The sequence below is a fragment of the Ailuropoda melanoleuca genome, chromosome 10 (genome assembly GCF_002007445.2).
Source record: "Ailuropoda melanoleuca isolate Jingjing chromosome 10, ASM200744v2, whole genome shotgun sequence".
NCBI lineage: Eukaryota > Metazoa > Chordata > Mammalia > Carnivora > Ursidae > Ailuropoda > Ailuropoda melanoleuca.
The window spans coordinates 102187933-102214879 of NC_048227.1; the positions used below are offsets into that span (position 1 = coordinate 102187933).

Below are 26947 nucleotides of genomic sequence, written 5' to 3' on the forward strand. Positions count from 1 at the left end.
GGCGGGGCGGCGCGGCCGCGGCGCGGCGGGAGGAGCGGGAAGGGGGTGGGGCGTCGGGGCCTCGCGTCCTCCCTCAGCGCCATTTTGTGGCAGCGAGACCCGCAAATAAAGGGGAGCGCCGGGGCTGCGGCGGGAGGAGGAGCGCGGGGGCCGGGGATAGTACGGTCTGGAGGCCTGGGCGGCGAGCAGGCAGCGCGGCCTTGGCCTATGTGACTGGGCAGCGCCGGCGCGGCCTCCGTCTGGAGAGGTAGGTGCGGGCCGCCGGCGGGAACGGCCGCGAGGACCTCCGGGTCCCTAGGGCTGAGGCGCGGCCGGCCCGGGAAGGGGCGGGCAGAGCTTAGAGGGCGAGTCGGGGCTCCCGGGCCCGCCGGCCTCCCGTTAGCTGCAGCTCCTTTCCGCCTGCGGGGACATTTCCGCCGCCCCGAGGCCATTTTGCCTCCGTCCTCCGTCCCGGGGGCGAGGTGGGCGCTCCCGCGGGCCGGCGATACCGGGAGGCCGCCCCCTCGGTGCGCGTCGTGTCCCCGCCTCTGTGTCGCCCCCTCCCACCTCTCTCCGCTGGATCCCTAGGATTGGCGGCACTAACGAGTTCAGCAAGGGAAGGAAAGCCGTGTTCGTTGACCAGTTTTCACATAGCGCAGTACGTTATTACTGCAGCTGCATCCTCCTGTAGACTTCCATTTTTAAATGATTGCATGCATTCTGAGTAAAGAAAGAATTCTTTATTTATTCAGTAGAGGGGAGGTTTTCGTGTAATTTTTAAATCTCATCTTGGGTCTCTAAGGCTGTTATTTGATTTTTGAAAACCATATTTCATTGGTCAGTAGAGGACACAGTGGAAAAGTCCAGGTTCTTGTTTTGATGAAGTCAGTTTGATCTCAAAGGACTATGTTACAATCCTAAATTAATTGTTTCTAAAGTAAAAACACAGTTCGTTTGCCCTAGGTAGAAGACTATTTCCATGAGTGTATTTACAGTAGAGCTGTCCATCTAGTTTTGTATCTCTTAGAATTTAGTTAATTCCATTACTGAGGAAGATAAGTGGAAGTCACAGGTCTATCACGAGTTCACGTTTTTTAATTTTTAAGTTCTGACCATTAAGTTTTCTTTGATAGGTGTGTATATTCGACATTCAAACCCCCATTAAGAAAAAGTTATGTGGGAAAATCTTTTCAAGATACCTAAATTTTATTTACTACAGTCGTTCAGTAGCACCTGATGAGGCAAGTCGGAGAAAGAAATGGCAGTCCAGGTGGCATGTGATAAGGATGAAGTTAAATTTTAAGGGTTTGGATGGGTGTATTTTGGGCGTTCTTTTAGATCTAACCTTGTCTTCAACAGATGGCTATAGCCAAGTGGTCAGTATTTTCACTTCTCAGTGTTGGAACTTAAGCATAAATTTCTAAGTCCCAGAGGAGGAAAGTAATAATAAAATGTGTCCCAAGCACTGCTGTTTTCCTTAGCTCATCAGAACTTAGTATCTAGTTTTCCTCATTCACTTTTGAGTCATGCCTGCTCAAAATATTTTGTGTGTTAGAAACGAGTTCGTCTGTATGATACAGAACATCTGTAGTAGCTCTACAATGTGGAGACAAGAGCTGTAATAATTACATTTGTACAGGACGTTATAGCTTTCAGAGCTCCTTATGTTCTTGTTTGTATGCGGCATAGAATCCCCTTGAAAATATCCTGTACTTGGTGGTCTTCGCTTTTTCATATAATTGTATGTTATCTTGCTCTTGGAAAAAAAAGTTTACTCTTTAAATTTTTATGTTGATAGGTGTTTTAGAAAAACAAGATCTAGATAGCGTTTGTTTTTATGCTTATTTTATTTTTAAAATTATTTCCTACTTTTTGCCTCTAAATGTTTTCTGATACTCAGCTTCTCAGAAAAACTTTTCAGTATTCCTGTAACTGTATATCCCATTGGATATTAAGCTGGTCCATCAGGCTAGAACTGGGTGCTATAAATAAATATTCTCCACTCTTGAAAATGTAGTTGGGGAATTTAGTTTAATTTTTTAAAATACACATTAAAATTATCTTTTGATGTTGGTATTTTATTTGAAAAATCCTTTTTGTAACATTTTAATGGCACTTGAGCGTTGAGATTTGCAGCACTTTGTGAGGCATGCAAAATTGGTACCCCCCCCTTTTTTTTTTTTTTTGCTGATTTGGAGACTGCAGCCCAGAGTTAAGTGACTTGCTCAAGATCCATGGACTGATAAGAGTCAGGAAAAGGTAGTCATCCAGTTCCTAACTATAGGACCCTTTTTACTGCAGAGCCAAGGTTGTATGCTGTCGGATTATTAGTTTCTTGAGTTTAGTTACGATTAGTTTCAGTGAGGTACATTGCTTTCTCAAATTGTGTTGGCTGGTGTTCACCTCTAAGAACCGAGTTGCATAACTTAGGATCCTAATGCTAAGAGCGAGGGAAGTACTGGGATCTGGGATGCTAGACACCTAGCCAACGGAAACTGAACTTGCCATCATAAAGTGTTTTTCATTGTTAAAGGCATCAAGAGTACATGGTGATTCTGAGATCTGAATTTAAGAGATTATCCCTGAATTAATCCATGTGAATAACTGAAACCTTTACATAATTTTAAGACCATGTTTTAACCAATCTTAAACCTCCTAAAAGTAGCCAAATTGGCCAATTTTAAGTTTTTATCTCTTTTGCTTTTCTTTGTTCTTTAGTTAAGCTTATTCATTATTGAGGATGGGAGAGTGGAAGAATAATCCATCTTCATCAGCTACCAACTTTAGAGAGGTGCTGCATTTGGGATCCTAAACGCCAATTTATTAATTAATAGCTGTTTTGACCAGAGTTAATCATTTAGTGACTCATAGCATTGAGTATATATTCATTTTTTCCCCTCAAGATTCAGGATTCAACTCCAGATATTTTAGTTATTCCATTTTTCTGATGTAAAAACACATAATTCTAAGAACCTGGGATGTACACTGTCTTAATGAATCTAGAATTGATTTTAGATGATATTGTGCTTTCAGTTGTAATTTAAAGAATGCCTTGGGGTATAATTTTCTTAGTATATTCAGGCAATGTGAAAGTCAAATTTGGGAACCAAGTTCTTTTTGGAAAATAGTTGAATGTTGATACTTTTAAGTTTAAACCTGTTCTTATCTGCCTTTTGCCAAGCTGCTTCTTTAACTCTTATGGCATATTATGGACTCTGAAGGAAAGATCGACGTTTCAATAGCTAAAAATCAGGGAGGAATTTCTTTCAAAATGCTTAACCTTTGAATTCCCAAGTCACATATTCTATAACATGTGGAATGACATGTGACTCTGAGAGACAACATGAAATGCAAACCTTTATACAAAGTGCATTTATCTTTAACGTATGTCACAAATTTATAAATTTATTTGTGTAAAGAAAATACACATTCTCTGAACGATGTGTAATTAGAGTTTGTCCACTGTCAAACTGTTCAGAAGAGAATATAGCCCAGTGTTAAAAATTTTAAAAACTTGCTGTTATAGAGTTTTAAAAATTGGAGATTACCAAGAATTCTGCAGTGGGGCTTAAAAACAAAGACAGGAGCAAGCCGGTCATGGTCTGGGGGTCCTGGAATCAAGCCCCACATCCAGCTTCTTGCTCAGTGGGGAGTCTGCTTCTGCCTCTCTCTCTCTCTCTCTCTCAAAAAAGTAAATAAAATCTTTAGGGGAAAAAAAAAGGAGCAGGTCTTCATTGTTATCTCAGCCTTTGAATTCTCCCCTCAGTTTCTTCAAGAAGTCGTGATTCAGAGTCTTTGTTTTTTTGATGGGGAGAAGGAAACTAATAATTGTATTTTATGCTAGTCACCATGCTAAAGATTAATGTTTATCTTTAGAAGTAGCTCAATAATTTTGAGCCTTGGTGAGAATCCTTTTTGAGTTGGGGAAACTGAAGCTCAAGTTCTGCGGCTTTTTTTGTTTTCCAAGTTTGCCATCCTCGTATAGAAAAGCAAGGTTACTAGAACTTTCTTTCCTGTGTTTCCCAGTCCTTTCAATGCCCTTTAAAAACAGTAGCTTATTTGTTGTTAATTAAGCTTGCAGTTAATTTTATTTAAATGAAGTAATTGAATATGTACTAAGAAGAGAATGAACAAATAAACCTGGGGAAGGTGTCACATTGTAGAAGCATTTACTAGTTTATAACTAGAATTTATATTGAGTAACATCCATAATACTTAAATTTTATAACTAAAATTTTGAGTAGCTATGGTGCCTATTAACTATTAATGGGTAGACTATCTGCGGTGGTAAATGTAACTGTTTTTAAACTGTCACTTATAGCATTCTTATCACAGTATCCGTTATATTAGTTTTCACATCTGTTCTCAGAATTTTACAGTAGGTCATCTTGGTTATTTTGGGGAAAAAATTAGATTGGCTTATTTAGCAGTATTATGATTTCAGTAGTAACTGAAGCAGATTCATTTGTCCATATTTCCATTTAGCATATGTTTGAGTGCCTACTGTGTACTGTGGCATCAGCAGTGAATGAAACAGTTCTCATGGAGCTTATTTTATAATTGGGAGAAACAGATAAGTATGTAAAATATCAGATCTTGATAAGAACTATGAAGAAAAAGTTTGATGTGAGGGAATAGGGTATTGGCATGCACTATTTTGAGATGGGGAGCCTTTAAAAGGATTTAATCAGATTAGTGGCATATATAGGTACACGTATACTAGTTAAATATGGCTAAAAGTTCAAATGGCTAGAATCGATGTTTACCTGTTATATTTAGCTCAGACAAATGGGAAATTCCAAGGAAATGCCAGGCTTGATTTCTGGGTTCCAATAGGTTGTGGTCAAGTAGAGTGAATGTACTTTAAACCTACTAAAATAAAAGTAGACCTCTGTGGGGACAAACATGGTGAAGGTTTGTTTCCCAAATGCCTGGAATCACTGGTCATGTTAGGATAGTTACTAACCAGCTGTCCATTACTTCCGACAAAGAGTATAAACTGGTCAATAAGAGGTCTAAAGTAAACAGGGACCAATTTAAAGGAAAAAATTAGAAAAATAAACAGACCTTAAGTGGTAGAAATATGGTTATGTCTTTATAGATATTGGTTAGAGACTTGATCAGCTTCATGAGGTCAGAAAAAAAATGACATACTCAGGTTTTTGCTTCATCCAATGATAAGATTATTAAAGAGGGAAGAATTAAGCCAGTAATATATAATCAACTTAAAATTTTTTTCCCAAAATGTACTGATTTCTTTAACACAGTGTATCTAGTCTGAAAGTGAGATTTTAATGGCAGTATATGATTGGAATATCTGGTTTACAGAGTTGGGATTGTATGTAACATAAAAAATGGTATTGGGAAGATTCCTTTTGAGGAATTTCAAATAATATGAAATCCAGTAGCTTTTAAAAATTGAGTTTTACACTGTAAATTCTTTGGTTAATCTTTAAAAAATTGAGGTATAATTAACATGTATGTAACATAAGTTTCAGGTGTACAACATAATGGTTGGATATTTGTATATTCTGTGAAATACCACTTTAAGCCTAGTCACCATCTGTTACCACATAGAAAAATCCTTTTCCTTTTTTCGTTGCGAAGACCTTCAGGATTTATTCTCAGCAACTTTCAGACATGCAATACAGTATTATTAATTATAGTTACCATACCATACATCTCCGTGACTTATTTCTCTTAGGTTAGATGTTAATAGTTTGGGATTTCTAATAAGTATGAGTAAGTAAAATAAATATAAAGGAAGTGTAAAATATAAGGGGAAGATTCATGACAATGCCATTGGAAATAAAACCTAGGAATAAATTTAAATTAGTTTGTGTCCTTACTTGAATATTGGGAAGAAGAAGTGTTTTCAGTAAGCATAATAAAAGTTAATGAGAATTGTTCTATTTTATAACCGATCTTTTGTAATAGTTAAGTAAATCTTGTATAAATTTATATAAAAAGCTAATGTGAGATACAAATTCTATGGCATGAAATTAGTGTAGGAATATTTTTAAGGTGTAAATATATACTATATGTGTAAGCATTGTCCAGTAGTGAATTATCATGATGATAGATTCTATCAACCTTATTATAACAACATGATGCTGTAAAAGGAAAGGCTTAGCAACTGGTACTACACTTCATATTCTTCCAGCAAGATGCCTGGGATACTGCCTGAGGTCAGTGTCTGACTTTAGCACAATGATGTCACTTCTGTAAGATTTCTTTCTCATAGGGCGGTTGTAAGAATGCATTGAAAAGTTACATTTCTGTCAGTCCTTTATGGGAATATCAAAATGAATGATCAACTTTTTTACAAAGGAATTTTTTTTAGTAACTTAAAAACTGTGGTAATGTAAGGTGTTAACAAAGGAGAAGGTGGGTGTGAAGTATACAGGAACCCTGTAATGTTTTTGTAACTTTTCTGTAAAACTAAGACTGTTATTAAATAAGTAATCTAATGATTTGGCGAAAACCGAGTTCCCTAATAAATTGATTTGGAAAAGCCAATATTTCTTGTTCCTACCTTAACTGGAAGAACATCAGTTGAACCCTCTTCTCTCTGCCCTTTTTTCTTAGGATTCAAGATGACCAACGAGGAACCTCTTCCCAAAAAGGTGTGTTTTTTAAGTCCTTAGGAGGGGGCGAATTAATAGAGTTGAAAGGACTGTCTTTATTTGCTTATTTTTCATTCTCTTGCCTTATAACATTGCAGGCATTGTGGATATATAATGTGCTAGACATTGTATATTGAATGTATTTTTAGAATATTTTCAGTTTTTGGAAAACTTGTGTTATAATTATGTCTCCGTGGTCTACTCTTAATCTTATGCTGTATGAATATTTCCACCTACATAACTATAAATGTGAAAAAAGATTTCTTCCCAAGTTTTTAAAAGTTACTTATTTTCTTTTTTTTCATACTTTTTAAATCCCTTTGGTTGTAAGGTAAAACCGCTTATTTATTTTTCAAGAAAAGGTTACAGCTAGTTCTTGGATTCTACCTTTTCCTCTGAAGTTTTTATTTTCTAGTCTCATTTTCTCCCTGTTCTATTTCCCTAAGTTAATTCAGTTTAGTCACTATTGCACACATTCACACACGCACAAAGTTGCAAAATAACACAGTTTCTGAAAGTAATTTATAATTCAAATGGGAAGGCAGGGTATGAGCTTAGTAACCAGTGAATATTTAAATGAACAGTTTAGATGATAAGTACTATGGAAATTTTTGAAGTCAAATTATTTATGAAATAAAGAATTGTACTTTGGTTTAATAATCAGAATTAACTGTGCTTTCTGTTAGACTTTTGATATATTTTGGTACAATGATTTTCCCTTTTTCATAATAATAGTACTATGTTACTGGTTAATGTTGCAATTTGAAACAAATTTCTTATAAAAGAAACTAATAAAGCATTAATTTTAGACTAAAGCAGGAGACGTGCCTCACCTTTACAATCTTCATTTGGTATATAGAAAAACAATATTTCTCAATTTACAAAGCAGTTTCAGCTAGAATATTGGGCCCATTTTTTTAAACGTTTTATTTTGAAATAATTATTGATACACCAAAAGTTGAAAAGAAATGTACAGGGGGGTTTTGTGCACTCTTCATCCAGCCTCCATCAGTGTTAATCTTGCGTAACTATCAGACATCTTGCATAACAATATCAAAACCAGGAACCTGACATTGATACAGTCCACAGAGTGTATATGTGCATTGTGTGTGTGTGTTTGTAGCTCTGTGTAGTTTCACCATGTGTTACTTAGTGTAACCACCACCACAACCAAAATAGTTAACTGAAGCATTACCACAAGCTTCCATTTTGCCATTCCTCTATAACCCCATCCATCCTGAATCCTTGGCAACCACTAATCAGTTCTCCATTTCAGTAATTATGCTATTTCACAAATGTACAAACGAAATCATGCAGTATTGTAACTTTTTGAGATTTTTTTTTCCCCACCCAGTATGATTTCCTGGAGGTTTTTCCAAGTTGATCCATAGGCTGCTTTTATGGTGAATCTAGTATTCTAAGGGCATGGATGTATCATAGTTTAACCATTCACCTGTTGAAGGACATTTGGGTAGTATCCAGTTTGGGGTGTACTACAAATAAAGTTGTGAACATTCATGTACGAATTTCCGTGTGAAAATAATCTTTTTTTATTTCTTTGAGATGTATGCTTATGAGTACAACTGGCTGGATTGGTTGTATGGCACATCCATTTTTAGTTTCAAAAGGAATTGCCAAAATATTCTCCAGAGCAGCTGTACCATTTTACATTCTCACGAGCAATGTGTAAAAGTTTGGTTTCTCTACATCTTCCCCCAGCTTTTGGTGTTACCACTATTTTTTTTTTTTTTAAAGATTTTATTTATTTATTTGACAGAGATAGAGACAGCCAGAGAGAGAGGGAACACAAGCAGGGGGAGTGGGAGAGGAAGAAGCAGGCTCATAGCGGAGGAGCCTGATGTGGGGCTCGATCCCATAACGCCGGGATCACGCCCTGAGCCGAAGGCAGACGCTTAACCGCTGTGCCACCCAGGCGCCCCTATTTTTTTAAGCCATTCTAATAAGTGTGTAGTGATAGCTCATTGGAGTTTTAATTTTCATTTCCCTAAGAATGATGCCTGTATTAAAGATAAATAGCATACCTTTTAAAAACAATAATACAAGATTTTTAAAAAAGCAATAATGCGTACTGAGCCATTTAACTTGGGGTTCTGGAGAGGTTTTGTACGTTTCAGCACAGAGCTCCTTTGGGAGGGACTTTGTGTGTCTTCAGTAAGAAGGGTATTCCTAATAACAGAAATGTGCAACTGGGGGACTAAAATGTTAAGATCCTGTCTTTATAAATATATGAAGAACATAAGAGCCAGTGGTATTTAATATTTTAAAGTTTTAGGAAAAGCAGTCAGTTCATATTTTAATTCTCTTTATATATAGGTTCGGCTGAGTGAAACAGACTTCAAAGTTATGGCACGAGATGAGTTAATTCTAAGGTAAAATGTTCTTTTATCAAAAATACAAAATACTTTCTATAGAACATACTGTGGTCCTAGCCTATAATTCTTTTCAAGTTAGATTGTTTTGTTTTTAACATTAATACATCCTCAAATGATTTAATGTACTTTTCGAACGTGTTTTCTGTGGTCTGTTTCTTTATTATGTAAACATTGAGGAAAGTATAACACTTTAAAGAACTAAAGTACTAGCTCGGGTAACTTCTAGATTCTAGATAAACTGAGGGGAAGATATTCAGAATTTTAACTTAAAGCATTTGTACTTCATGTGTAGAACTTGGAATGGGGAAAGACCCTGCTCTTAGAAAGCTTTCATTTTAACAAATATATAGACTTGTTTTGATTATTTTTTCCTTTCCTGTTTAATGTGTTAAGTTGTAGTCCTAAAGGATGACATGTTTAGTTATGGAAGAAATGCATTATTTAATGATAGGCAGAGTTATTACTCTTTCTAAAACTGTTACCTTGGTCAGTTCATGTAACTTTATATAAATCCATTTTCTCCTCTGCAAGTTAAGGAGTTGAATTAAATTACTTTCAAAGGTTACTTCAAGCTCTGAATTTCTGTGGTTATCTTATAAATGTCTTTGAAAAGGCGATTGTGAAAAATAGCATTAAGGGTGTTTATTTTTTTAATATAAAACGGGATCAACACATGTGTAACTTAAATTTGTTCTTTTTACATTTTATTACTTTGGTAAGTTTTTTAGATGATAATTTTTAGGTACAAAGAAGGGTTTTTTTTTTTTAAAGATTTTATTTGTTTATTTGAGAGAGAGAAAGCACGAGCTGGGGGAGGGGTAGAGGAAGAAGCAGGCTCCCCACTGAGCAGGGAGCCAGACTCTGGGCTCAGTTCCAGGACCCTGGGATCATGACCTGAGCCGAAGGCAGGTGCTTAACTGACTGAAGCACCCAGGTGCCCCAGAAAAGGTGTTTTATAACATAGGCAGATGCAGCTGACATATTCCATTTTTAACTAGAGTCTGATAATTTCCCACCTTCCTTAGCTACTCATATTGTGGACAAGCTCTTTATCTTCTTCATGCAAAGGACAGTTTTTTCATTGCATACATTTATTTTCCCATACATAAAATTTAAATTCTTAGTATTCTAAAACACTCTTGTCCTCTCCTGCTGAGGTTGACCCTTGCTTGTGATATACTGCCACTCACGTGTTGATATTCCCTTTGTATGTCTGGTTAGTATGTGTTGTCTTTCTCTTGATTTAGTTTTAGGGAGAGAAATTAGTGATACAGTCTTAATAAAAATTCATAGTAGCAATTTCTTGTATTATGTTACCTTTAAGGTTTTTTAAGTTCTGCAGTTTATATTCTTGAGGTCAGCTTAACTTCTTTTAGGGAATTTTCATATATGACTCTTAAGTGAGTTTTTTTCCCCCTCATTAATTCTCTTGGCGATTTTAAAGCAAGTGCTGCTTAATCTAACTATTCTGTGTTTTCTGTCATCTTGATAAGGATGCTCTTGGTTGAAGGATGCCTGGGTGGCTCAGTCAGTTAAGTGTCTACCTTGGGCTCAGGTCATGATCCCAGGGTCCTGGGATCAAGTCCCCCATCAGGTTCTTTGCTCAGCGAGGAGCCTGCTTCTTCCTCTGCCTGTCGCTCCCCCTGCTTGTGCTCTCTTGCTCTCTCTGTCTCTGACAAATAAAATCTTTAAAAAAAAAATGTTTTTGGTTGAACGTTTATATTTTTTTGTTCCTCTAAACACATTTTTTTTTTTTTAAGATTTATTTGTTTTAGAGCAAGAGAATGCACACCCGCAAGCACTAGTGGGAGAAGAGGCAGAGGGAGAGAGAGAGAATCTCCAGTGGACTCCCCATTGAGTGGAGCCTGACATGGGGCTCGGCCCCACGATTCATGAGATCATGACCTGAGCTGAACCAACAGTCAAATGCTTAACTGACTGAACCATCCAGGCGCCCCTAAAATAGTTCTTGTTTAGCCTCCACAAAAGACCTTTATTCATCCCCAAACACTGAGTGAAACTCCTGTTTGTGTCCTAGGTTGTAGGGACCATAAAGATAAGCATGCCTTTGACTGAACAGTAGTGTTTATGTAAAGGGTGGATTAGCTCGATGTCGTGGAAATTTTTTTTGTTTACTCTGCTGTAATATTAATATATCTCGTAGTAAACTTGTCAAAGTTCTTGAGGTTTTATAGAAAGATTTTCTAAAATCAAAGACGTTGACCCTTAAACAACACATGTTTGAACTGTGTGGGCCCACTTAGTGCAGATTTTGTACGGTGTAGTACCTTAAGTGTATTGTTTCTTTAGTATTTCCTTTTTCTAGCTTTATTGTAAGAATATAGTGTATAATATATATACAGAATATGTGTAATTTAAGTGTTTATATAATATATCAGTAAGGTTTCCTTCTGGTCAACAGTAGGCAGTAGGCTATTAGTAGTTAAGCTTTTTGGGGACTCAAAAGTTATACATGGATTTTTGAGTATGCAGGGTTTGTCACCTCTAAACCACCCTACATTGGTCAAGGATCAACTGTAAAAATTTTTTTTTTTAAGATTTTATTTATTTATCAGAGCACGAGCAACTTAAAAGCATAGTTCTTCAGTAAGCAGGATAGCAGACATTCTGGGCATGTTACTTTTTGTTAGTTGCTTAAAGAGAAGACTGGGGACCTTGTTTTCAACAGTAATTGCCAAGCTAGTGTAGCCTGTATTAGAGGGTGAGGAATATAATAAGGAAGAAAGGTTCCTTCATACTCTGATAGTATGTGTCATTTATGCAGATTGTTTCTGCCAAGTAGGTGTGGTTTAAAGAATAGTCCTGGGAAATAGTATATTTTCCTTTTTTACAGACAAAAATAAATAACTGCTTTGAACCACTGCTTTGGTTTTACGGTATTTTCACAAAAGAGCTAAGATAAAGAACCTTTAATCTTTTTTATAATTAGGCACATTTCTTTGGTGCCATAGACAGCATATCTGAAATAATAAATTTTTTACATAGATTTTGTAATCCAGGCATTGTGCCGAGCCTCAGTGATACAAAATCCTATAATGCATGTGGACTGGCTCAAAGGAACATACTTGGTATATTCTCAGCAGAGAATACTTTTTTCCTGTATCTTCTTTTATCTAGTTCCTGTAAGTTAAGAAGGAATAATGAAGTGACTAATTTTATTGATGAAAATCATGTAGTGAAATTCTTGGCATTACTTAAATTTATGTTTATGGGTGTGATTTTCTAGTATATTTAATAAAAAGAGTATTAGCATGACAACTAATATATGTATTTATTTTTGTACTAGATGGAAACAGTATGAAGCGTATGTCCAGGCTTTGGAGGGCAAGTACACAGATCTTAATTGTAAGTTTGAGTTTTAGCTTCTTAAAGATTATGTGAATATTTCCTTTTAGATTTTTGTTACAGACACAGGATAATTGGTTTTTCTAAGCGATTGTTTTGTTTTTGTTTTTTTTTGTTTTGTTTTGTTTTTTTTTTTAGTTTTTATTTAAGTAATCTCTACGTGTGGGTGTCAAACTCATGACCCTGAGATCAAGAGTCGCACGCTCTTCCAGCTAAGCCAGCCAGGTGCCCCTATGCAATTGTAATTTTCATTCAAGCATTTTGTTAAAGAACTCTCCCAAGCACTCCCTGTATTGCTGCTACGAAATAGATGAATGAGCCATGATCCCTCTTCTTTAGGAATTCCTACCCAGTCATTTGGGGAAGACCCGATATGTAATAATCGTATAAGATCATGATTGTTTTAGTAGAATTACATACAGGTGTCTGAGAGTAGAGATGGGGAAATTCACAACTACTTGAAGCTTTCCTTGATGTGTCCCTAATTCCTTCCAGAGAATTGGAAGTGAAGCATGCGTTACTAGTTTTAGAAAGGAGGTACACAGAAGCAACACATAATAAACTTCTAAGAGCTTAGTGTGTAACAATAGGATATAGGTACATATTTACAGATTTTTCAAAACCTCCTAAAAAATAATACCAACAAAGTTTATTAATTTCAAACTATTTTAGTTTTTGTCACTTTTCACTGAGTTAGGAGTAACATACTATTTGTGAATATACAAAGCAGTATTGTTTTCGAAGTTCAGAAAGCTTAATACCTTGAAATTTTAATTATTATATAACTATATTATAATCCATAGACATTAATATTGTGCAAGGGTTTTTTTTTTTTTTTAAGATTTTATTTGACAGAGAATGAAGGGGAGGGAGGGAGTGAGCAAGCAGAAGCGGGGGGAGCGGCAGAGGGAGAAGCAGGCTTCCCTGCTGAGCAGGGAGCTCAACACAGGGCCTGATCCCAGGATCCTGGGATCATGACCTGAGCTGATGGCAGACACTTAACCAACTGAGCCATCCAGGTGCCCTGAAAGCTTTTCTTTTTTTTTTTTTTTTAAAGATTTACTTTAGAGAGTTTGCACGTGCAGGTGCATGAGCAAGGGAGGGACAGCTGGAGAAGGAGAGACTCTCAAGCAGACTCTGCCCAGAGCACCGAGCCCCATGTGGGGCTGAGTCTCCTGACCCCTGAGATCATAACCTGAGTCGAAACCAAGAGTCAGACGCTCAGCTGACTGAGCCACCCAGGTTCCCCAATATTGTGAAAGCTTTAAGTGATAATTGTTTACACAGTTATTGGCATGTTTTCATTGGATAGGTGAAAAACAATATAGGTAGGACTTTGGACATGCTATAGTATAGACAGATGCAGATCATGAAGTTCTGCATGTGGTTTTGGAGGTAGATTGGACAGTAACTACATAATTCTACATAGTATTAGGTGGCTGTAGGTCACTCTAACACCACTACCTCCTAAAAGAGCACTCATGATCAAGAACAGATTTCCTTGTTATAAAAGAAGTTAGGATAGAAACTTAAAGACACAGTGAATTTTTTTGCCCTTGTTTTTATTATTCTTGACAAAGGCAATCAGAACTTTATTTTGGGTAGGTCATTTTGATCTTGAAATTATATTTCATAATGTTCTGGAATTTTTTTCTTTCGTTCATCAGCTAATGATGTAACTGGGTTAAGGGAGTCTGAAGAAAAACTAAAGCAGCAGCAACAAGAGTCCGCTCGCAGGGAAAACATCCTTGTAATGCGACTAGCAACCAAGGAGCAAGAGATGCAAGAGTGTACTGTAAGTATTTCAAATGTTAAGTCTTTCTGAGGAGTTGGTTTTTAGTCTGCGTTATGTATATTAGCATTTAGTTACTTTACAAACTTAATTATAAATGAACATTTTGTTAAGGTAGGTAGGCTTTGAGCTATAAATATGCTAACATTTTGGTAGATCACTCCATTGTTGGATTTAAAAATATATTTTTTGGCCAAGAAGTTAAAAGTTTTAAGTTATTCTCTGAAATTTCCATGATATGAGAATCAGTATATCGATTCAGATATTTTTTTGATACCTGAGGGCATAAGAAGCATTTGCTCCTTGCTGAGCAAACTGTTTCTCCTCTGCTGTCTTTACCTCTCTGTGTATAAAACTTTTGTTAGTATTAGTAACCTCTTCCGTATCTGCTTTTAATGTTACAGCTTTCATTTGTAGTCTTTGCCATGTCTACATAGATCTGAAATCCAGTGGCATATTTGATCATTTAGCTGTGGTTGAATTTAGGTTCAGTTATATGCTGTCTTCAGTAGTCTTATACATTCCTTTTTATTAGTGTTTGTGTATATGTTATATAAAGTAGATGTAGTTTTGTCTGTGTTCTAATTTTGAAAATCTGAAATTTTTAAAAAAATTATTTAAAATAATCTCTACACCCAATGTGGGGCTGGAACTCACAACCCTGAAATTGAATTGCATGCTCTTTTTTTTTTCTTAAGATTTTATTTATTTATTTGAAAGGGAGTTCACAAGCAGTGGGGAAGGGTAGAGGGAGAAGATGATTCCCTGCTGAGCAGGGAGCCCAATGTGGGACTGGATCCCAGGACTTCATCATGCCCTCAGCCGAAGGCAGATGTTTAACTGACTGAACCACCCAGGCACCCGAACTGCATTCTCTTCTGCTGAGCCAGCCAGGCGTCCCAAAAATCTGAAATTTTCTTGAATTCTTCTGTGTAATCTCCATTGGTCTGATACCTTGTTTATTAAATCTAATCCAAAAGGCAATATTCTGGCCATTGGAGACTCTGATAATATATGGGGTGCAGTCCTATTCCTAATTCTTTTCTCACCAGTATAGTGTTCTTTAGGGCTCAGTCATAGTCCTTTTATTTCTTAAAATTTCTTTTCTCAATAATCACACGCCTTCACTTTCTGTAACTTGAACTCTTGACCATCCCAACCTTTGGTTATTTTTTAAATCTGGACAACTGGTTCCAAGAAGTCTTGCCCAATAGTTTGAATATAATTTCTTTTCTTTATTTATAACATCCACTCCATCCTTTCAAAAAAAATTTTCCCCCTCTTAGATTTTCATATCTAATGGAATGGGCACTATGTCTCTAGAGTACCCAGTTTCAAAGCTCTTTAATTCTTTTCTTCTTTTTCTGATAGGATTCTAGATTCTAGATTCTACCCACTTGTAGGTCTCCGCATGGCACTCTGCTAGATGCTTGACACTCTGCTAGATGCTTGACACATGCAGAGGATGAATCTTATCTTCAAAGTGCTAACTGCTGGTAGAGTGTGAATTGATCGTGCCAACAGTAATATCTCATAGCACCAGTGTGTCTTGAATTCTTTCTTCTTGGGTCCTACACTTGCCACCCTAGTTCATGTTCTTTTTTTTTTTTTTTTTTTTTTTTTTAAACGATGGTTAGATGCCACACAGTGGGTGGCAATGCCTTAACCATATGTGTGTTGTCAGGACTGAGATCCTCTTCCATCCTTGTCAAGGGGAGTGCACCTTTCATACAACACGTAATTCTTACACTTCTCAACACTCACCTAGACAATATATGCTGTTGACTCACTTCTGTGCTTCTCCAGCTATTTTATATATACACTGGCAGTTTTGATCATATCATGCCTGATCAGAGCCTTTGGTGATGCTCCATCACCCTTTTGTCTTCTCATCCCAGGTTTTTAAGGCTCTGTGAACTAGAACTCTAGTAACCATTTCCAGTCTTTTTTTTTTTTTTTTAACAGCTTTCCCCTGCGCAGGTCACCTGAACAACTCATTTTCAGTTAGAGAGTAAGGTTTTGCAGAAAGGGCAGCAGGAGCAAAAACACAAGGAGAAAGGGCAAGGTTATATGTGCAGATGAGGGCAGTTTACTTTGTAAACCTAAGTAGTAACTGTCAGTGTTGGAGGCATGTTTTCTTTAGGGATCCCAGACTGTGGTGTATATGCAGTATGACATACTTTATCCCTGTTCATTATCTTAGCAACTGATCTTATATTGAATAAACAGTTGTACTTTTTTGTTTAAAATGAGTTACTTAAAAAATTTCATTAAGCTAAATAAAAATTACTTCTCTTTGCTCAGTGAAAGAGTAGAGATATTCCCAATCCAGATACTTGTATTTTTTACTGAATCGTTAGAAATTAGCAGTTTATAAATTGTTAACTTTAATCCTATTTAAGTCTTAGTGTGCAGCAGAATCTTGAACCAAATCTACTTTCGGTGTGAAGAAACTGATGCATTTAATGCTAATAAACTGTATTTCATATTTTAGAAATGTATTTTTAGTGTGCTAGTAAATAGTACAACTGAAGTCGAAATTGAAGGTTTCATATGTAAGTAGAGGGGTTCTGGTGTGGTGGAAAATCCTAGATTGGGAGTCAGGAGGTTTGAGGACTATTTTCTAGTCTCAGTTCTGGCACTGAACTAACAATCCTTGTAAAACTAGCTTATTTATTTTCAAAAATAAGCAGTTTGAATTTGGTCGACTTCACCTGTACAATTCTGTGATTCAAATCCGCTCAAGGAAAAATTGTGACTATATACTTTATTTTGACTTAAGGTGCTATTTATAATGCTGTAATGCCAATTCATGTAAATAGAAGCATTGTATATTTTTAAATTTAGAAATACAAATATGTATTTTAAGTTATAATCTGGTATTAGGTATATTTTTAGGAGACATATATATAGAATAATTTCCATAGGGACAAATTGGAAAGGGTAAGCCACTGCACTTTTTTTTTTTTTTTTTTTTTTAAGTTTTCCTTATTTGAGAGAGTGTGAGTGCACAGTGGGGCAGGGCCAAGGGGGAGAGAAACTTCAGTGGGTCTTGATCTCATGGCCCTGAAATCACCACCCTGAGCTGAAACCAAGAGTTGGACACTTAACCAACTGTGCCACGCAGGCGCCCCTCACTGTACTCTTATATAATATTTTACATATGACTTTTTTTCTAGTGGGTGTCAACATTTTTAGTAAATATAACAGTTTTTTTTTTAACGTTTTGGTTGCAAAGTAGGATGTACCCTCTTTAAAGATTCCAAATATGGAAATGCAATCATAGCCTTAATTCCTACATGGATAACCTTAAATAGTTGTTTATAAATTTGTACTTTTCCTAGAGGATGTTAAGATCCTCTTAAAGGGGGAAGGACTTAACAAGTTGGTAAATTCTGTGAACGAAATGGATTTTACCCCACCTTCTATGTATACATTTTTCTTTGATTTGGTAGTAATTGTTTTTTTTGCTTTGTACAGACTCAAATCCAGTACCTCAAGCAAGTCCAGCAGCCTAGCGTTGCCCAATTGAGATCAACAATGGTAGACCCAGCGATCAACTTGTTTTTCCTAAAAATGAAAGGTGAACTGGAACAGACTAAAGACAAACTGGAACAAGCCCAAAATGAACTGAGTGCCTGGAAGTTTACGCCTGATAGGTAAACAAATCATACTCCCCAGTCAAGACTTCCCTGACAGTCCCACTACGAGAAAGCTGTGGTGGGACAGCCAAGTACTCGTTTCCACACCAAGACTCAGACTTTTTGAGCCAAAAAAAAGCCACATTCTTATACTATCCAGCTTGTAATGGTTAATGTAAAACTTACCAGATGAACCTTGTGTTTCAGCTTTTTTCTCTTCCCCCTCCCCTTGCTTCAGAGGCCTGATGGCGTCGGACTATTCCGAAGAAGTGGCCACCTCCGAAAAATTCCCCTTCTAGAACCATGTAGACACTTGAGAAATGTTTCTGTTTGAAGAAAATAGAGGGAGAAACAGAAGTCTTAAGTCTGTGGCACACTGTGTCTTCAGACAGTTTGGAGGAATGAAAACCTAGAGATTTAAAATCATGAATTGAACATGTAAAATTCCAGTAAAATGTAAAAATGGAATATGCATCGCTCTTAACCTTGAGCATAGTGACTTAGAGACACTGTATATCAGTTTTGCCAATAAGACTGTGGACTTCGTGATTGTTGTTGAACTTCTGGGTCAAAACTCAAATGAGGTGAATTTTGCCTTTAAAGAGTTTATTTGCTAAGAACCAATTTAATAGTCATGAGAGAAATAATAGATGTCAGTACAAGTAGTTCATATATTTAACCATTTAGTTTGGGGCTCTATATTACTTGATTGAGCCTTAAATCAATGTGGTTTTAATCAATGGTTTGTTCTTTGAATGGTTGCTAATGCTGTAGATAATCTTATTGAGGACTGTACAAACAAAAAGGTGTGGTATCAAACTTCAGGTTGAAACTGTTTGAAGCATTATAAACATTCATTTCACTACTAGATTGTATAAGGGTATTGGCTGTGATGAGATTCACTGCGTTATTTTTTCCAGTAGTGAAATTAAATCCCCATTCCATTCAACAGGCACATGTTGAAAGAGCATTGTCGTTGGTGTTAATGGGGGAATGTGTTTCCTTCATTGTATTTGGGCCTTTTGTATTGCACTCTTGATATTAAATTAAATGTGCCTTGAAATAGTTGGTTTTTTTTTTTTTAAGTTCAAGGAATACTATAATGATTTTGTTGTACTTTTAACATTTTGATTTTGGGGGGCTGTGGAGAGCAGATTGATTTTGGAAAAATTGTTGCTGTGCTCTTCAAAGTGAAGGAAAAGGCTCTGTGTCTCATTTTTAAAGACCTACGTTTTTCCAGCTGGTATAAAAGACAAGGAGACTTGACACTTGTTACTTTTTGACACCTTGTCCCAGGATATTGCAGTAGAAATTAATGTGGGACAGCCTCACAGGGTGCCTGCCAGAAGATTGGGGAAATAATGTATTGGAACTGTGGGCTGGCCTAAGTGAGACATTTTGTGAATTGAAAAAAAGGTATAGTGATCATTTCTAGCAAATTCATTTGATCATTTAGATGAATGAGGCATTATTTTCTTCATGCTTCCATCCAATCCTGGAGGTGAATTTTTTTCGTCAGATCATTCTATAAGTCACCAATGCGAATTTTCACTTGGTGATAATGGAGTCTAAGATGAGTGGAAGATATATGTTCCAGATTGTCCCAACGTTTAAGTGCAGTTTTAACAAGGGTGACTTAAGTTCTCTCTTAACCATTCAAATCAATTGTAAGTATCTTGTATGTTTGTGCTTTAGGGAACTGATTGTGGGGCAGAGGGTGGGTGGAAGAAGTGGTTTGTGTGACTTTACAACAAGAAATCCGCTTCTAAAATTCTCACTATTTGTGGGGTTGGAGGGTAAGTAACCAAATCTGTCTGAAATTAGCTTATTGTGCCGCATTAAGGCATTTGTATATATCTTATGCCATTTAAGATCACAGTAGAAATGGCCTACATATTTTTAGTAGGTCAAGAAATAATTCATAAAATGTATTATTAACATGTACTCAAGATTTATTAGCCAGCATCTTTCTTTGCCGCTTAGGTAAGAATCACTGTGAGGTCTGGGGGGTTTTTTCTTCTTACTGTTAAAAACGTTTTTTAATAAGATAAAACATGCTCATGTGTAAAATTGGAACAGCATGAAGAAAGGTGGAGACAAAAAGTGAGAGTCACTCCTAGATGTGACCTTTCCTTCCCCATTCTGTTCTCCAAGAGCAGTAACCACTGTTCTTGGGTATCATCAGGATAATTTCTATGCATATACAGTCATTTTTTATATATCGATTTTAAACAAATGTGAACGTACATAACATAGATGATTGAAGCTTGGCGTCCGTGCCTCCCCCAACATACATTTTATCCCTTGCACAGTTTTTAAATTTCTAAGTACATTTAGCTTACTTCATCATTTTTAATGGTTACATAATATTTTCATTGTATTAATAAATCATAATTTATTTTAATCACCTGTAAATGGATTTTTGTTCTGTAAAGAATAGGCTATAAATGGTACTATAAATACATCATTAACTTGAAACAGATAGTGCTCAATCAGTACTGTGTTTGGAATAATTCAAAGACTGGGTTGTGGGGCCCCCCCCCCACTTTCCTATTCTGTTTTAATTTTGAAAGAGAAAGATTGAATTATCTTCTCTGCTTTAGTTAAAAAATTCCATACATGTAACAGTGCATATGTTTTCAGAGTATTTAAGAGCGATCTATTTCAGTTGTTTTGACAGTTTTGTTTTGCATTTAATCGTTTAGGTAATTGTGTATACACCTCTCAGATATTCTGGCCCCCTTCCTCGTGATCATAAAGCAATGTATAGCATCTGTTCTTTTTTATAAATCTTTCTCTCAAACTGTTTCCTTTCAGATTTTCTTTGGAATTATATGATTTTAGGAATGGGTTGGGGGAGTTGTTAATTAAAGAAAATTATTCCAAAGACAGTTACTTGTAATTGAACTCTTCTCATTTTGGGGGATGTGATGAACAAAACATAAATCTCACATGACGTGGTAAAATGACAAAATGTTTAAAGAACAGTTTTGTTAAGACTTATTTCAATAATCTCTAATTTTAGAAGTGATAGGATTATTTTAGAACAGGCATTTGTAAAAAGGTATGACTGAACGAAACATTTTTTGCATTCAGTTTATGATACACTTTATATGAGATTAAGTCAGGTCACAAATTAATACTGGTTTTACAGTATTTTTTTCTAATCTCTATTAAATTCACATAGAAGGATTTTGGGGTTAGTTGGAAAACACTTATGCTATAGACTTCATAAGAAAAGAAGATTGTGGGAAAATGGCCAGTAAGGTGGGATGAGTGCCACTGCCTGATGGTGGTACCTATCTCTGAGCTCCTCATGGGATTTCTGTCTAAACTCTTGTTCATTGGAGGCCAAAGTCTGCGGGTGCGAATGGGAAATGGTGGGGCGCGGGGGGAGGTGTCCGGAGCTACAGCTGCTGTGAACAAGAGCACCAGCTAATAAAGTTGCCAGAAAGAGAGAAAACCCTTAGCAAGTGCTTCCACCTGAGGCTGCCTTGAGCAACAGTGACCCAGGTTTTACTGTACTACAGATAAATTTAAATTACAAACTTTTGCTTGAATTACATTAGGGTAAATATGTACTATGGGTTTAAAAAAAAAACAACACAAAACCCGAACAAGAGAGCTTACAGCACTGAGTCAAAGAATGAGAACCAGTTACAAAACGCTCTCATTTTAAGTCTGAAGGGCTATGATAGGTCCAGATGCATTCTGAAGGAATATATCAGGCAAGTGAAAGCTCCAGTAAGTGAAGGAAAGAACAGAAAGTGTCAGCAAAAAAATTTTTTAACCAGTTAGGTTAGGTCTTTCTGAACTTAACGCCATCACAAGAATGTCAGACTGTCCCCGGCGGAGCGTGCGACTCTTGATCTCAGGGTCGTGAGTTCAAGCACTATGTTGGCTGTAGAGCCTAACTATTTAAAAAAAGATAAAAAATACCAGGCTGTCCCTATTCAGGTATCAGGTAACATCACAGTTATGTACTGAGATCCCTTTAAAAGTGATCACTTCTCTTGTTATTGTTGAGGCTAAAGAAAAGATAGTTTCATTGAGGGCTGTTACCAAGGCTTCTGATTGCATTTTTGCATTGCTGTGTATGTATGTGTAGGTTTTATAGAAGGTTGCACTAATACTCGGTAACTAATTTGTGGAAAGTTTGGTGCTCCTAACTTGGCAGATACTTAACATTTGCATTATTTGTGATAAGTAACCCCGATCTTATTTTTCTGTTCTAAAGATAACCTTTTATAACATGAATAAAATCTTAACCACATATCAATATTAAATTTTTAAAAACTTGTGTTACAGTTTAAGACAGTTCAAAAGTATATAAAAGAAGTTAAATGAAGGGTTAGTGGATGGAAATACTCTTAAGGCTCTTTTTAAAAAGGCTCTTTAGGGGTGCCTGGCTGGCTCAGTCAGTAGAGCATCCACCTCTTGATCTCAGGGTCATGAGTTCAAGCCTCACGTTGGGTATAGAGATGACTTTTAAAAAATCTATTAAAAGTCTCTCAAAACAGTTACTGAATATGCCTCACTTATGCAGTAAACATTCTATGACAGCTACCTAGGAAGAGGCACCCTCATGAAATGCTACTTTAGCAACAATAAATATACTCTATGTTATTGCATATACCTTTTTAAGAACTTTTCTGTTTCACGAAGCTAAGTACCTTAGTGTTTTATTAATGTTGATACACCTGAGGTTTGCATTAACTGGCTCAGTTCCATTTCAAATGATATTTGGGATGAAAATAGAAACCCGAATCCATTATTAGTGTAATAGAAAATGTGGCCATTTGGGTACTTTTTGTTTAGGGTTTATTTTTGCTGCTGTATTGGCAAAATACTGAAATGCAGAAGATGGACGTGTTCCAGAAAAGAAGATGGTAATTATAGGGAGGCATCTGCCGTGACAGTTATATTCTGTACGTGTTCCATCTGTTGCTGTAATAATTGCAAGCAAACAAGGTTGTAGACACTTGTCTTCATTTTGTGATGGATGGCTCTTTCCTTTGCAGCCAAACAGGCAAAAAGTTAATGGCGAAGTGTCGAATGCTTATCCAGGAGAATCAAGAGCTTGGAAGGCAGCTGTCCCAGGGACGTATTGCACAACTTGAAGCAGAGTTGGCTTTACAGAAGAAATATAGTGAGGAGCTTAAAAGCAGTCAGGATGGTAAGGGGTTTTTTGAAAAGTTTGGTTAGCTTTGCACTGGCTTTAAAACACTTGCCAGGCATGAATATTATAGATTAGATTCTGTATTTCCTAATCTGTGCCAGTGGTTCTATAAAATTACAAATGAAACATTTCTAGTTGAGTCAGCAAAGCCGTTTAATTGTAGTGGTCCCCCCCCACACACACACTTTTGTTTATTGTGCAAATTTAATAAGAAATTTGGTTTTTTGGGGGGGGGTGGAATTTGGTGAGAGGCTGTTTATTACTAAGGCATTACATATACAAATTTATATTCGATATTTAAAAGGGGGTTATCTCCATTTAACCAGTTTTTCTCTAAGTGTAAATCTTGGAAGTATTTGACTATTTCCAGTGGTCTAAAAATACAGAATTGATTGTACCTGTTAAGGTCCTGTTTAGTGAATAAGCTATTCACTAATAGCTTATCCTATAAAAGCTAATATGTAAATTTGCTAAAGATAAACTGAACTAGTTGTCAGTCACTGTTGTCCCCCTTCTCATCCCCCTCCCCCCGCCCTTTTTTGTGGGCAAGTATAGCTGTGTCCCTTCTGTTTCTCCTCTTTTTGAGAAAGATGAATAGTAACTAAAATATCCAAACTCTGGAAATTAAATTGAAAGTTAAGGGGCACCTGGGTGGCTCAGTTAAGCATCTGTTTTCAGCTCAGGTCATGATCCCGGGGTCCTGGGATTGAGCCCGTGTCCAGCTCCCTGCTCAACGGGGAGCCTGCTTCTCTCTCTCCCGCTCCACCTGCTTATGATGTCTCTTTGACAAATAAACAAAATTTTAAAAATAAACTGAAAGTTAATATATTTGACAATTGGAAAGATCAGTAAGTACAATACCTTTTAAAGTACTTTTTCAAAGTAAGTGATAGTTGTTAGCTCTTAATATTTGTAAACATAGTGGCTAGGAGATTTTGTATAGTAGTGAAGGACTTTCCCCTCCCCCAGGCGTTTTTAGGACTTAATGGCCATGTGTATTTTATCAATTTTCAGGAGTTATTTTCTCTGATTTTTGTTTTTGTTATAGCATAGACCTCTTTGGAGTGTTAGAGTAGTGGACCCACCGCTCCCTAGGGCTAAACCTGCTGTTGAGCTGTGACAAACCCTGGCTAGGGGAGTAAGGAGGAAGGAAACCAGCCATGGGGCCCACAGGTGAACAGATATGGAGTGGATTTGAGGAGCTATAATCAGTTGTATATGGCTAGATGGCTTGAATCAGTTTTAACTTGGTTGCTTTAAATACTTTAAGCGTGTCCCCCCCTCCCCCACAAAAAACCCCAAACTCATTCTTAAATGGCTATTTTTAAATTCTGAGCAAAATTTTTAAATATTTTCTGATTTTTTAGAATTGTATTTGTTCACTATTTATTGACTGGCTTTGTGACAGTTATATTTTAAAATGTTATAAATCTTTTAAAAAATAAAATATACTTAATAGATTATTAAAGTAGGTTTGACTCTCCTTTGCACAGAACTGAATGACTTCATCATTCAACTTGACGAAGAAGTAGAGGGCATGCAGAGCACCATTCTAGTTCTTCAGCAGCAACTGAAAGAGACGCGCCAGCAGTTGGCTCAGTACCAACAGCAGCAGTCTCAAGCTCCAGCCCCAAGTACCAGCAGGACTACATCTTCTGAGCCTGTAGGACAGGCAGAGGCCACAGGTAAAGACTGCAGTCGGCTGGCCAACGGACCAAGTAATGGCAGTTCCTCCCGGCAGAGGACGTCTGGGTCTGGATTTCACAGGGAGGGGGACACAGCCGAAGATGACTTTCCTTCTTCTCCAGGGAATGGTAATAAGGCCTCCAACAGCTCAGAGGAGAGAACTGGCAGAGGAGGTAGTAGTTACGTAAATCAACTCAGTGCGGGGTATGAAAGTGTAGACTCTCCCACGGGCAGTGAAAACTCTCTCACACACCACTCAAATGACACAGACTCCAGTCATGACCCTCAAGAGGAGAAAACAGTGAGTGGGAAAGGTAACCGAACTGCGGGTTCCCGCCACGTTCAGAACGGCTTGGACTCAAGTGTAAATGTACAGGGTTCAGTTTTGTAATATTTTTTCCAGCAAATTTTTATACAGTGTCATTTAATTTGGGAGAGGATACTGTCCAGAAAATTAACGCATACTTTTGTCACAATTTGCCTTTTTTTGTGGGTGTGGTTTTTTTTTCTTTTCCCTTTTTTTTCCCCTCCCCTTCTTTGCTTTGATACCTCTGCCACTTTGGAAATTGTAACAGTTAATTACCTTGAATGTTGCTAAAAGGACATTTTGTGTAGGGTCAAGTTATTTTTATATGAGTTAATGTGAAGTTGTAAATGGAAATCTTTCCTTAAAGTATAACACAATGATGTCTGTATAAATCTGTGTCTCTCCTAGAATCTGTGCTGTGTAAGGGCATTTTTACTCATGCTGTTATTATACTTATGCACCATTCAGACTTGTTAGAGTAGATGTGGGTTTATGACTGCCAAGTTTGCCCAGTACAGTAGTTTTATCACTAAAAGTTGGACTTGCTGATGGAGTCCTATAGTAGTTTCAGTGTTAGATACAGTTTTTTCCACCATACATCTGTGCATTTTCTCTTTAGGTGACTGAATGTTTAAGAAATTTGTGTGCATAGTTACTCAGTTTTTATGAACTGTTGTATCCTGTTAATGCATATTGCTCTGTGACTCCAGTATATCTTACCTGTACTGACCAAACCTAAATAAAGATTTTTATTGTAACCGCTTGCATTAGTTCTTTTATTTGTTAATATGTGTGTGTTTAGCATTTGTCATTTATTTTCATTGAATTGCTGAATTTCTACTCATCATCCTTTAACGTACCACAGTGGTGAAGCTTAAGTTCATGCATCAATTTTGACTGTGCTCTTAATTTTTAAAAGTATGCTTTAGGCCATTTGACTGGCTCGGTCGGTGGAGCAGGCAACCCTTGATCACAGGGTTGTGTGTTACAGCCCCACATTGCGGTAATTTCTTAAAAAAATAAAATCTTGAAAAAATGAGTATGCCTTGTTTTGCAAAATGAACGTGGAATTTAGGACTATAAATGTTTTTTCTGACTTGTAAAAATAATTATAAAATCCTCAAATATTTTAAGTATAAAGGAAAGTATAAAGAAGAAAATACGTAAGTATTAGTTTTTAGTTGAAAAGTAGACTTTGTTTTTGTGAAATGATTTCAGATAATTAGGGTATCTGTATAGTCAATTATTTTTACTTTTTTTTTTTAAGGTACTATTTATTTGACAGAGCACAAGCAGGGGGAGCATCAGCCAGAGGGAGAGGGAAAAGTAGGCTCCCTGCTGAGCAGAGAGCCTGACGACGTGCTTGATCCTAGGACCCCAAGATCACAACTGGAGTCAAATGCAGATGCTCAACCGACTGAGCTATCCAGGTGCCCCAGGGATGTTCATTTTATTTATTTATTTATTTTTTTTTTTTAAAAAGATTTCACCTATTTATTCAACAGAGATAGAGACAGCCAGCGAGAGAGGGAACACAAGCAGGGGGAGTGGGAGAGGAAGGCAGGCTCATAGAGGAGGAGCCTGATGTGGGGCTCGATCCCAGATCTCCGGTATCAGGCCCTGAGCCGAAGGCAGACGCTTAACTGCTGTGCCACCCAGGTGCCCCAGGGATGTTCATTTTAAAACATTGGCCACATTCTGGTCACGATTTCAGGGTCATGAGATCGAGTCCCACATTGGGCTCTGCGCTCACCACAGAGTCTGCTTGGAGTTTGTCTCTCCCTATGCCCCTCTCCCTGCCGCTCGCCTGCTTGCTCGCTCGCTCTCTAAAATAAATCTTTAAAAAAAAAGCATTGGCAACTGCTATTGATTTATACTAACAACATGTCTGCTGCTACTACATGGTACGGCTGTGGGGTGTTAGAATGAAGGAAAAAATGTTTTTAAGATGTTTTTAAGACTCAAAAGTTTGCTTCAT

The 26947-nt window shown here is 37.0% G+C and overlaps 1 protein-coding gene and 1 pseudogene across 3 annotated transcripts in view; one reads left to right on the plus strand and one right to left on the minus strand.

Moving 5' to 3' along the window:
• WTAP (WT1 associated protein) overlaps window positions 1-25727 on the plus strand; it is a 26736-nt gene extending 1009 nt beyond the window's left edge. The window contains exons 1-8 of one of the 3 annotated variants that reach the window (XM_002925341.4): window positions 107-247; window positions 6568-6605; window positions 8940-8995; window positions 12306-12364; window positions 14032-14159; window positions 17637-17815; window positions 22819-22973; window positions 24470-25727. In XM_002925341.4, the coding sequence (XP_002925387.1) occupies window positions 6576-6605; window positions 8940-8995; window positions 12306-12364; window positions 14032-14159; window positions 17637-17815; window positions 22819-22973; window positions 24470-25053 (1191 nt within the window). In that variant the 5' untranslated portion in view covers window positions 107-247; window positions 6568-6575 and the 3' untranslated portion in view covers window positions 25054-25727. Of the gene's footprint in view, window positions 1-106; window positions 248-6567; window positions 6606-8939; window positions 8996-12305; window positions 12365-14031; window positions 14160-17636; window positions 17816-18035; window positions 20604-22818; window positions 22974-24469 lie in introns of those variants that run through there. The other 2 variants (XM_011232492.3, XM_034669403.1) reach the window with 2 other exon arrangements.
• On the minus strand, window positions 15778-15893 carry LOC117804270 (annotated as a pseudogene).
• Window positions 25728-26947: the final 1220 nt, after the last annotated feature.